The sequence below is a fragment of the Pristiophorus japonicus genome, chromosome 8 (assembly GCF_044704955.1).
Source record: "Pristiophorus japonicus isolate sPriJap1 chromosome 8, sPriJap1.hap1, whole genome shotgun sequence".
NCBI classification, from domain to species: Eukaryota; Metazoa; Chordata; class Chondrichthyes; family Pristiophoridae; genus Pristiophorus; species Pristiophorus japonicus.
The window spans coordinates 61,086,041-61,098,613 of NC_091984.1; the positions used below are offsets into that span (position 1 = coordinate 61,086,041).

Sequence of the window (12,573 nt, forward strand, 5' to 3'; positions counted from 1 at the left end):
GAAAGGTACTTACTGTTGTTCCATCAACAGCAACATAGACTTTTGACCTGCTGGAATACACTTCAATGTCCAGGATCTTTCGGCCGTGCGATGGCCTGCGAGCAGTTTCCATGTTGGGCAAGGCATTATCTACCATAGAAACAAGGCAATAGATCCATTAAATCAAATCCGTAATAGACATGCCTATAAATAAGCAAATTCGTAGAAATGAGTTATACAGAATAGCTATGTTGATGTTCTAGAAGATAGTTGCGCAATATTCATTCTCAGGATGTGGACGTTGCTAGCAAAGCAGTTATTTATTGCCCAACTCTAATTACCCTGAGAAGGTGGAGGTGGGCCTTCTTGGTAGCAGTTTGATACAACCGAGAAGTTTGCTCAGCCACTTTAGAGAACAGTTCAGAGTCAAACACGTTGGTGTGAGACTGTAGTGACATAGGGCCCAAGTTTCGGCCTCAGTTGCTCCTGATTTTTTTGAGCAACTGGTATAGAACGGAGTATCTTAGAAATTCAAATTCTCGGCATTTAGTTTGCTGCAGTTCTAGTCAGTTAGAACAGTTTCACTTTGGAACAGAATTTTTTTTTCAAAAGGGGGCGTGTCCGGCCACTTACGCCTGTTTTCAAAGTTTCGGCAGTGAAAACTTACTCCAAACTAACTTAGAATGGAGTAAGTGAAGATTTTTGTACGCTCGAAAAAACCTTGTCTACACTTTATAAAATCAGGCGTAGGTTATAAATCAGGTGTAGGGAATGGGGGGGAGGGGGGTTTAAAGGGAAGTTTACAAACATTAAACACTTCAGTTTTACAAATAAAGAGCCATCATCAATAATAAATGATAAAAACATCAATAAATCAACCAATAAAATCAAAAAAAATTAATAAGAAATAATTTTTTTTTAAATCAATAAAACATTTTCTACTTACCGACTGCAGCACCGGGAGCCCTCCAACAGCGTGCTGGGATGCCCCCAGTGTGTCTCTGTCAGTGTCTCTATCTCTCTGTCTGTCTGTGTGTGTCTCTCACTCTCTGTCTGTCTGTGTCTGTGTTTCTGACAGCGAGGGGTGGAGGGGAGGGGGAGGATGGGGAGGGGGGGTGGAGAGGTGGAATAGGAGAGATGGAGGAGGAGGGGTGGTGTAGTGGGGGAGAGGGGGTGGGGGGGAGGGGGTGACAATGGAGGGAGGGGAGGGGGGGTGTGAGAAGGGAGGGAGGGGAGGGGGGTGAGAAGGGAGGGAGGGGAGGGGGGTGAGAAGGGAGGGAGGGGAGGGGGGTGAGAAGGGAGGGAGGGGAGGGGGTGAGAAGGGAGGGAGGGGAGGGGGGTGAGAAGGGAGGGAGGGTGAGAAGGGAGGGAGGGTGAGAAGGGAGGGGAGGGGGGATGAGAAAGGAGGGAGGGGAGAGGGGGTGGAGAGGAGGAGGGAGGGGAGGGGGGGAGAGAAGGGAGGGAGGGGAGGGGGTGAGAGAAGGGAGGGAGGGAGGGAGGAAGAGAAGGGAGGGATGGGAAGGGGGGAGAGAAGGGGGGGGAAGAGAGAGAGAGAGAGAGAGAGAGAGAGAGAGAGAGAGAGAGAGAGAGAGAGAGAGAGAGAGAGAGAGAGAAAAGAAAGGAGAGGGAGGCTGAACGGGCCTGGCCCGGATGGACCCAAGACTTCGAGCTTAGATTTACCGGATTGACAGGTAGGTGGCGTCGGGTCCGGGGGGGTGGGGGGTCGGGAGCGCGGATCAGGGACGGAGATTGGTCGGGGGGGGGGGGGGGGTGGGGTGGGGAGATCGGTCGGGAGGGGGGGGGGGGGGGAGAGGGGAGATCGGTCGGGAGCGGAGGTCGGGTCGGGGGGGGGGGGGGGGGGGGGGGCAGTCCGGTGGGTGGTGGGATGGGAGCGGGAGTCAAGTCGGGTCGGGTCCAATCCAGAGGAAGCAGGAGCTAGGCGTGGGAGGCAGCCCAGCCTTATTCACGCAGCCCCAGTGAGGCCATTGGGCCAGGGCTAGGGGCTGCGTGCTTCGGGCCCCTCCCACACAGTTTTGGGCGCATGTGCAAAGGTCCTGGCACTGTTTTCAGCGCAGGGACCTAGCTCCGCCCCCTGCAGCTCGTGCTGCGCCGCGCCGAGGGCCAGAGGACCAGCAGGGAGCCGGAGAATTTGGAAGTTTTTTTAGGCACACTTTGTGGCGCGAAAAACGGGCGTCCAGGTCGGGACTGCGCCATTCTAGGCGCAGCCCGAAACTTGGGCCCATTTTGACTAGACTGCTTAAGGATGGCAGGTTTCCTTCGCTAAAGCACATTGGTGAAGTTTAGTTTTTTACAATAATCCTACAGCTTTATTTTTTTTAAACTGAATTCAAATTCTCTGGCATTCTCTGGAGTATTTGTCAAGTAACATCCACTACACTACTATAACCGCACCCCCCACCTCCCCCCAGGGCTCAATTTCTCAATTTTCCCCAAAGCTTTTTCTTGGTGTACTTGAAGAGTTACACCGTTCTTTTGGGGCCCCAAGTACGCCAAAAAAACTGTTCTAAGTTTCCCCGTTGGATTTCTTCATTTTGGCGCAGCCTAACCTGTCCTTTAGTTTTGGAGGTGGATCCTTGATCTGCGCCAAAAAGATCGGGTTGCCACAGTAACTAGAGACACAATGCAGGCTGAGGCTACATACAGCCAGCTCACAACACATTAAAATACATTGCAGCGACTTACCTCCAATTATTAAAGATCCCCCCGCCCCATGCCGATCCCCGCCCCTATCCCAGGCCGAAGGGTTTTCCGATCTGCTTCCCCAGCCCGCCCCGAGCGGTTTGCCGGTCCCGCTCCCCCGCCCCTAGGCCTGGGCAAAGGGCTTGCCGCTTTGCTTCCCTAGCCTGCCCCGAGCCCAGAGTGCCTTGCCGGTCCCGCAACCCCGCCCCTAGCCCAGGCTGAAGGGCTCATCAGTCCTCTCCCCCGCCCACCCCAGCCCCGAGTGGCCAAACGGGCCGCTCCCCCGCCCCCAGCCCAGGCCGAGTGGCCTCCTGACCCGTTTCCCCCGTCCCTATCCCAGACCAAATGGCCTCCTCCCTCCCGGTCCCCGCACCCAACTAGACCGAAAGGCTTTCCACTCCCCTCTCTCTCCCACCTCTCCTGCTGCTTCTGTCTGGGCATCTGCTGCACTTACCTGCGCCAATTTTCCTTACCTGAGCCAATTTCCTTAACTCTCCAGAAGGTTTTTCTGCAGAGGCCACATACGCTGGCCTAACTGGAGTAACTCTCAGCTGGCCAAACCTGTCTAACTGGCCAGAATTCGCGCGTGTGGCAGGTTATGCCCCCTTTGGCTGAAAAAAAAATTTATATAAAAAAAAAACGGAACCGAGTTACGCTGGTGCAAATTGATCAGGGAAACTGTTTTTTTTAAAAACAGGCCAAAAAAAACAGCCTGCTCCAAGAAAACGGCGCAAATCACTGGGGAATATTGAGCCATAAGAGAGGTTAAGAGGGTTAAATTGCAAGAAAAATCCTTTCGCAAGTAATGTGAACCCCAAGATTGTATAGGCTGGACCTCTCTGGTCCAGCACCCTCGGGACCTGGCCGGTGCCGGAACAGAGAATTTTCCGAACCACGGGAGGTCACGCTTACCGGTACCCATCAACAGCGAGCAGGCTCCTGTGTGGGTGTGCGCTTGCGTGCTGGAAGCCTATGGGCGGCTCCCTCAGCACCTGCGCATATACTCAGTGACTGACAGCTGCTCCAACCAATCGTTGAACACACTCACTGACTGACTGACAGCTGCTCCAGCCAATCAAAACTTTAAAAAAATATATATAAACCCTCCTCTCCCTCACGCCCAGCTAATGCCAAACCACGGACGTTTCCAGACCAGAGTGTCCCGGACCAGAGAGGTTTAACTTGTATTACTACAGGTTTACTGCACTATGTTAAAACAAATAGCTTTATCCTGCTACTCAATTGAAGATGATCACTCAAACTTGCATTGCTTACAGCACAACCATCAATCCTTCATTGCAAACACCCTCATGCATTAACTGGATGAAATAGCCACCATGACACCTGGCACAATACAATTCCCACCCAACAGATTGAGATATGGCAGTGATTTTAAGACTGTAATTAACCAATCTAAACTAGATCCAGGTGATGTTTGTAAATCAATAAAATGTAGGGTTTGCAACAGCTTCCGAATTGCACAAGCTGCAGCTCTGTAATCGCACCAAGGTATCCGTTATTTATGGCAAATTTGGGGCTGTGGGAAAAGAGGGAAAGTAAAGGAAGAGACTCCTCAGGAAATTTGAACATAACTTGCTGGTACAAGATCAAAACCATCTATCAACATTGGTCTAACGAGATTTTGAGAGAACTGCCTGTGGCAATTTTTGGAGTCCAGGTCAGTGAGGGCGCAATACTTCGGGGGAGTGCAGTCTAGAGCATACTGTGGGGTAACTGACTGCACAGAAATTCAATGGTCATAGGGGATTCGATAGTCAGGGGAAAGACAGGTGTTTTTGCAACCAGCAGCATGTGTCCCGTATGGTGTGGTGTCTCCCTGGTCCTAAGGTAAAGGACATCACTGAGCGGGTTTAGAATATAAGAAATAGGAGCAGTAGGTCCCTCGAGCCTGCACCGCCATTCAATAAGATCCTCTACCTCAACTCCACTTTCCTATAATTATTCATCACATATCCATTGATTCCCTTAGCGTCCCAAAATCTATCAATCTCTGTCTTGAATATATTCAATGACTAAGCATCCACAGCCCTCTGGGGTAGAGAATTCCAAAGATTCACAACCCTGAGTGAAGAAATTTCTTCTCATCTCAGTCCTAAATGGCCGACCCCTTATCCTGAGACTATGACCCCTAGTTCTAGACTCTCCAGCCAAGGGAAACAGCTTCTCAGCATCTACCCAGTCAAGCCCTGAAATAATTTTATATGTTTCAATGAGATCACCTCTCATTCTTCTAAACTCCAGAAAATATAGGCCCATTCTACTCAATCTCTCCTAATAGGCCAACCCTCTCATCCCAGAAATCAATCCAGTGAAACCTTGCTCCCCCTCTAAAGGCAAGTATATCCTTCCTTAGGTAAGGAGATCAAAACTCTGCACAGTACTCCTGGTGTGGCCTCACCAAAGCCCTATATAATTGCAGCAAGATGTTCTTACTCTTGTACGCCACCCCCCTTGAAATAAAGGCTAACATACCAGTTGCTTTCCTAATTGTTTGCTGTACTTGCATGTTAACTTTGTGATTTGTGTACAAGGATACCCAAATCACTCTAAATACCAACACTTGCTACTCTCACCTTTGAAAAAAAAATTCTGCTTTTCTATTATTCCTACCAAAGAGGAATATTTCATATTTCCCCACATTATACTCCATCTGCCACTTTCTTGTCCACTCACTTAACCTGTCTACATCCCTTCACAGCCTCTTTGCATCTTCCTCACAGCTTACTTTCCCACCTAGCTTTGTATTGTCAGGAAACTTGGATACATTACCTTCAGTCCCTTCATCTAACTCATCGATATAGATTGTAAAATAAACTATTGAGGGAGGAAGGGGAACAGCCAGAAGTCATGGTCCATGTGGGAACTAATGACATAGGAAAGTAAAGGTGTGAAGTCCTGCAATCAGAGTTTCAGGGGCTGAGGAGGAAGTTACTCCCAGTGCCACATGCTAGTGAATATAGGAAAAGTATAAGAATGTGTGGCTGGATAAATGCTGCAGGGAGGGGGGACTTCGATTCCTGAGACACTGGGACCAGTTCTGGGGCAGCAGAGACCTGTTCAAGGTGAGCGGGTTGCATTTCAACTGAGCTGGGACCAAGGTCCGTGTGGGAAGGTTAACTAGTGCTGTGTGGGAGGGTTAAACTAATTTGGCAGGGGGTGGGCACCAGGATGAAACATTACATAAAAAAACAAAGCCCTGGGGTTCATTTTTAAAGAGATAGAGTTGAAAAGCAGAACCTTGTATAGAACATTGGTGGACCACACTTAGAGTACTCTGAACATTTCTGGTCTCTAGATTATAAAAAAGGATGTAGAGATACTGGAGAAGGTGCAAAAACAGATTTACTAGGATGATACCAGAACAGAGGTTATACGTATCCAGAAGGATTGAAAAGAGAAGACTAATGGATGACCTGATAGATGACTTGGAGGTCTTTAAGATTATGAAAAGGTTTATAGGGTAGGCATAGAGAAAATGTTTCCACTTGTGGTCGAGACCAGAATTAGGGACCAGAAATATAAGACAGTAACAATAAATCTAATAAGAATTCAGAAGAAACTCCTTTACCTAGAGAGTGGTTAGAATGTGGAATTTGCTTCCAGAAGGAGTGGTCGAGGCGACTAGCATAGATGCATTTAAGGGAGAAGATAGATAAACACACGAGGGAGAAAGGAATAGAAGGATATGTTGATGGGTTTAGATGAAGAAGAGTGGGAGGAGGCTCGTATGGAGCATGAACACCAGCATGGACCTGTTAGTATTTACAGCACAAAAACAGGCTATTCGACATAGGTAATACTATGTGATGAGAGCGAAGAGACAAGGTGCAGAGAGGACTGGAAAAAACAAATAGCACTAGAGTAAAGAATAGTTAAGAAATAGGAGGGATCAGAAAGGGGGCAAACATGAGGCAGTCTAAGATGAGGTTGGACTTCATGTGCATAAATGCATAGTGTGGAAAATAAGGTTGGTGAGCTGCAGGCACAGTCGCCACACAGGACAATGATATAGTGGTAATAGCAGAAACCTGGCTCAAAGAAGGGGAGGATTGGGAACGTAATATTCCTGGCTACAAGGTATTCAGAAAAGATAGGGAAGGGGAAAAAAGGAGGGTTGGCAGTATTGATGAAATAAACTATTATAGCACTGGAGAGGGATGATGTATTTGAGGGGGGGGGGGGGCTCAAAGACAGAATCTATTTGGTTAGAGTGAAAGAATAGAGGAGTTATTATGCTACTGTGTATATTATAGGCCACCAATTAGTGGAAAGGAGCTAGTGGAACAAATTTACAGGCAAATTATAGAAAGATGCAAAATTTACAGAGTAGTGATAATGGGGGACCTCAATTATTCTAATATACCCTGGGGGTAGGAACAGTGTAAAGGGCAAAGATAGGGAGGAATTCTTGAAATATGTGCACAAGAGAACTTTCTTGATAAGTGTGTTTCCAGCCTAACAAGGAAGGAAGCAGTGCTCGATCTAGTTCTGGGGAATTAAGTGGGACAAGTGGAGCAGGTTTCAGTGGAAGAGCATTTGGGGAATAGTGATCACAATGTGAGGTTCAGAATAGTTATGGAAAAGGACCAGGAACAATCAAGCGTAAAAATACTTAACTTGAGGAGGGCAAATTTGAGTTGAAAAGGGACTCCAGCTCCTGGAGCTGAGGGTAGATTCACTCTGGAGCATCCACGATGCTGAGAATAACATGAGTAGCACGTGTAGCGAGTTGGTCTTACCGTAGGTGAAGGGTCCACAGCCAGCTAGGGAATGGAAGACCAACAGGAAGAGCAGTGCCATCCAAGAAAGGTAGTGCAGGGGTCCCCCTGCAAAACAGATACACCGTTTTGAGTATTGTTGAGGGGGATAACTCATCAGGGGAGGGCAGCAACAGCCAAGTTCATGGCACCGTGGCTGGCTCTGCTGCACAGGAGGGCAGGAAAAAGAGTGGGAGAGTGATAGTCATAGGGGATTCGATTGTAAGGGGAATAGATAGGCATTTCTGCGGCCGCAACCGAGACTCCAGGATGGTATGTTGCCTCCCTGGTGCAAGGGTCAAGGATGTCTCGGAGCGGGTGCAGGACATTCTGAAAAGGGAGGGTGAACAGCCAGTTGTCGTGGTGCACATTGGTACCAACGATATAGGTAAAAAAAGGGATGAAGTCCTTCGAGACGAATTTAAGGAGCTGGGAGCTAAATTAAAACGTAGGACCTCAAAAGTAGTAATCTCAGGATTGCTACCAGTGCCACGTGCTAGTCAGAGTAGGAATCGCAGGATAGCTCAGATGAATACGTGGCTTGAGCAGTGGTGCAGCAGGGAGGGATTCAAATTCCTGGGACATTGAAACCGGTTCTGGGGGTGGTGGAACCAGTACAAACCAGACGGTCTGCACCTAGGCAGGACCGGAACCAATGTCCTAGGGGGAGTGTTTGCTCGTGCTGTTGGGGAGGAGTTAAACTAATATGGCAGGGGGATGGGAACCAATGCAGGGAGACAAGGGAAACAAAAAGGAGACAAAAGCAAAAGACAGAAAGGAGATGAGTAAAAGTGGAGGGCAGAGAAACCCAAGGCAAAAAACAAAAAGGGCCACTGAATATAAAAGGGCTGCAGGAGCAGTCAAAACTAAAAATCATGGTTTAAAAACTAGTATTAAAACACTCTACCTAAACGCACGCAGCATTCGAAATAAAGTAAATGAGTTGACGGCACAAATCATTACAAATGGGTATGATTTGGTGGCCATTACAGAAACGTGGTTGCAGGGTGGCCAAGACTGGGAATTAAATATACAGGGGTATCTGACAATTCGGAAAGATAGACAACAAGGGAAAGGAGGTGGGGTAGCTCTGTTAATAAAGGATGATATCAGGGCAGTTGTAAGAGACGATATTGGCTCTAATGAACAAAATGTTGAATCATTGTGGGTGGAGATTAGAGATAGTAAGGGGAAAAAGTCACTGGTGGGCATAGTTTATAGGCCCCCAAATAATAACTTCATGGTGGGGCGGGCAATAATCAAGGGAATAATGGAGGCATGTGAAAAAGGAACGGCAGTAATCATGGGGGATTTTAACCTACATATCGATTGGTCAAATCAAATCGCACGGGGTAGCCTGGAAGAGGAATTCATAGAATGCATACGGGATTGTTTCTTAGAACAGTATGTTACAGAACCTACAAGGGAGCAAGCTATCTTAGATCTGGTCCTGTGTAATGAGACAGGAATAATAAACGATCTCCTAGTAAAAGATCCTCTCAGAATGAGTGATCACAGTATGGTTGAGTTTGTAATCCAGATTGAGGGTGAGGAAGTATTGTCTCAAACGAGCATACTATGCTTAAACAAAGGGGACTACAGTGGGATGAGGGCAGAGTTGGCTAAAGTAGACTGGGAACACAGACTAAACGGTGGCACAATTGAGGAACAGTGGAGGACTTTTAAGGAGCTCTTTCGTAGTGCTCAACAAAAATATATTCCAGTGAAAAAGAAGGGCGGTAAGAGAAGGGATAACCAGCCGTGGATAACCAAGGAAATAAAGGAGAGTATCAAATTAAAAACCAATGCGTATAAGGTGGCCAAGGTTAGTGGGAAAATAGAAGATTGGGAAAATTTTAAACGACAGCAAAGAATGACTAAGAAAGCAATAAAGAAAGGAAAGATAGATTACGAAGGTAAACTTGCGCAAAACATAAAAACGGACAATAAAAGCTTTTACAGATATATAAAACGGAAAAGAGTGACTAAAGTAAATGTTGGTCCCTTAGAAGATGAGAAGGGGGATTTAATAATGGGAAATGTGGAAATGGCTGAGACCCTAAACAATTATTTTGCTTCGGTCTTCACAGTGGAAGACACAAAAACCATGCCAAAAATTGCTGGTCACAGGAATGTGGGAAGGGAGGACCTTGAGACAATCACTATCACTAGGGGAGTAGTGCTGGACAGGCTAATGGGACTCAAGGTAGACAAGTCCCCTGGTCCTGATGAAATGCATCCCAGGGTATTAAAAGAGATGGCGGAAGTTATAGCAGATGCATTCGTTATAATTTACCAAAATTCTCTGGACTCTGGGGAGGTACCAGCGGATTGGAAAACAGCTAATGTAACGCCTTTGTTTAACAAAGGGGGCAGACAAAAGGCAGGTAACTATAGGCCGGTTAGTTTAACATCTGCAGTGAGGAAAATGCTTGAAACTATCATTAAGGAAGAAATAGCGGGACATCTAGATAGGAATAGTGCAATAAAGCAAACACAACATGGATTCATGAAAGGGAAATCATGTTTAATTAATTTACTGGAATTCTTTGAGGATATAACGAGCATGGTGGATAGAGGTGTACCGATGGATGTGGTGTATTTAGATTTCCAAAAGGCATTCGATAAGGTGCCACACAAAAGGTTATTGCAGAAGATAAAGGTACGCGGAGTCAGAGGAAATGTATTAGCATGGATAGAGAATTGGCTGGCTAACAGAAAGCAGAGAGTCGGGATAAATGGGTCCTTTTCGGGTTGGAAATCAGTGTTTAGTGGTGTGCCACAGGGATCGGTGCTGGGACCACAACTGTTTACAATATACATAGATGACCTGGAAGAGGGGACAGAGTGTAGTGTAACAAAATTTGCAGATGACACAAAGATTAGTGGGAAAACGGACACTGTGTAGAGGACACAGAGAGGCTGCAAAGAGATTTAGATAGGTTAAGCGAATGGGCTAAGGTTTGGCAGGTGGAATACAATGTCGGAAAATGTGAGGTCATCCACCTTGGGAAAAAAAACAGTAAAAGGGAATATTATTTGACTGGGGAGAAATTACAATATGCTGCGGTGCAGAGGGACCTGGGGGTCCTTGTGCATGAATTCCAAAAAGTTAGTTTGCAGGTGCAGCAGGTAATCAGGAAGGCGAATGGAATGTTGGCCTTCATTGCGAGAGGGATGGAGTACAAAAGCAGGGAAGTGTTGCTGCAACTGTACAGGGTATTGGTGAGGCCGCACCTGGAGTACTGCGTGCAGTTTTGGTCACCTTACTTAAGGAAGGATATACTAGCTTTGGAAGGGGTACAGAGATGATTCACTAGGCTGATTCCGGAGATGAGGGGGTTACCTTATGACGATAGATTGAGTAGACTGGGTCTTTACTCGTTGGAGTGCAGAAGGATGAGGGGTGATCTTATAGAAACATTTAAAATAATGAAAGGGATAGACAAGATAGAGGCAGAGAGGTTGTTTCCACTGGTCGGGGAGACTAGAACTAGGGGGCACAGCCTCAAAATACGGGGGAGCCAATTTAAAACCGAGTTGAGAAGGAATTTTTTCTCCAAGAGGGTTGTGAATCTGTGGAATTCTCTGCCCAAGGAAGCAGTTGAGGCTAGCTCATTGAATGTCTTCAAATCACAGATAGATAGATTTTTAACCAATAAGGGAATTAAGGGTTATGGGGAGCGGGCGGGTAAGTGGAGCTGAGTCCACGGCCAGATCAGCCATGATCTTGTTGAATGGCAGAGCAGGCTCGAGGGCCTACTCCTGTTCCTAATTCTTATGTTCTTATGATCTGCCCGAGGTGGAATAGAATCTAAAATTGGTAGGCAAAACAGTAATTGAACATTGGGAGGCCTTCAAAGAGGAGATGATTTGGATACAGAGTAGACACATTCCCATGAGGGGAGAAAGGGAGGGCAGCCAAAGCTACAGCTCCCTGGATGACTAAAGATTTGAGGTTAAAGAGACAAAAAAAAAGAGAGGCTTATGAAAATACTAAGATTCATAATACAGTAGATAACCATGCAGAATACAGAAAGTACAGAGGAGATCCATAAAAGGGAATGAGGAGGGGCAGAGAGTATGAGAATAGATTAGCAACCAACATAAAAGGGAACCCAAAAGTATTTTATAATCATAAACAGTAAAAGGGTAGTCAAAGGAATGGTGGGGCTGAGTAGAGACCAAAAAGGAGATCTTGTGGAGGCAGTGGGCATGGCTAAGGTACTAAATGAGTACTTTGCATGCATCTTCACTAAAGAGGATGCTGCCAATGTAGCAGTAAAGGAGGAGGCAACAGCGATATTCGATAGGATAAAATTATGCAAAGGAAGTACTTAAGATAGCAGTCCTCAAAGTAGAAAAGTCATCCAGTCCAGATGAGATGCAGCCGAGGTTACTGATGGAAGAAAGGGTGGAAATTGTGGAGGCTCTAGCCACAATCTTCCAATCCTCCTTGGATTATGGGGTTGTGCCCGAGGACTGGAGGATACCACTGTTTAAAAAAGGAGAGGGGGATAAACCCGGCAACAACAGGCCAGTCAGCCTAATGTCAGTGGTGGGGAAACTTTCAGAGACAATAATACGGGACAAAATTAATTGACATTTGGAACAGTATGGGCTAATAAATGAAAATAAGCACAGATTGGCAAAATGGGCAGATGAGATTTAACATAGAAGTGCAAAGTGATACATGTTGGTAGGAAGAATGAAGAGAGGCAATATGAACTAAATGGTGCATTTTAAAGGGGGTGCAGGAGTAGAGAATCTGTGGGGGGGGGGATATATGCACACAAATGTTTGAAGGTGGCAGGATAAGTTGAGAAGGCTGTTAGAAAAAGCATTAGAAATCCTTGGCTTTATTAATAGAGGGAGAGAGTACAAAAGCAAGGAAGTTATAATAAATCTTTATAAATCACTGGTTAGATTTTATTTGGAGTATTGTGTTCAATTCTGGGCACCGCACTTTAGTAAAAATGTCAAGGCCTTAGAGAGGATGCACAAGAGCTTTACAAGAATGGCACCAGGACTGAAGGACTTCAGGTATATGGCGAGACTAGAGAAATTGGGGTTATTGGTTATTCTCCTTAGAGCTTTGATAGGTGTTCAAAATCAC

At 46.3% G+C, this 12,573-nt stretch overlaps 1 protein-coding gene across 5 annotated transcripts in view; it reads right to left on the reverse strand.

Annotated features, from left to right (window-relative positions):
• pomgnt1 (protein O-linked mannose N-acetylglucosaminyltransferase 1 (beta 1,2-)) overlaps positions 1-12,573 on the reverse strand; it is a 104,581-nt gene that overhangs the window by 67,970 nt on the left and 24,038 nt on the right. For 3 of the 5 annotated variants that reach the window (XM_070886845.1, XM_070886841.1, XM_070886842.1), the window contains exons 3-4: positions 7,440-7,526; positions 14-129 (exon numbers count right to left, since the gene is read on the reverse strand). In XM_070886845.1, the coding sequence (XP_070742946.1) occupies positions 14-129; positions 7,440-7,526 (203 nt within the window). Of the gene's footprint in view, positions 1-13; positions 130-3,152; positions 3,250-7,439; positions 7,527-12,573 lie in introns of those variants that run through there. The other 2 variants (XM_070886846.1, XM_070886844.1) reach the window with 2 other exon arrangements.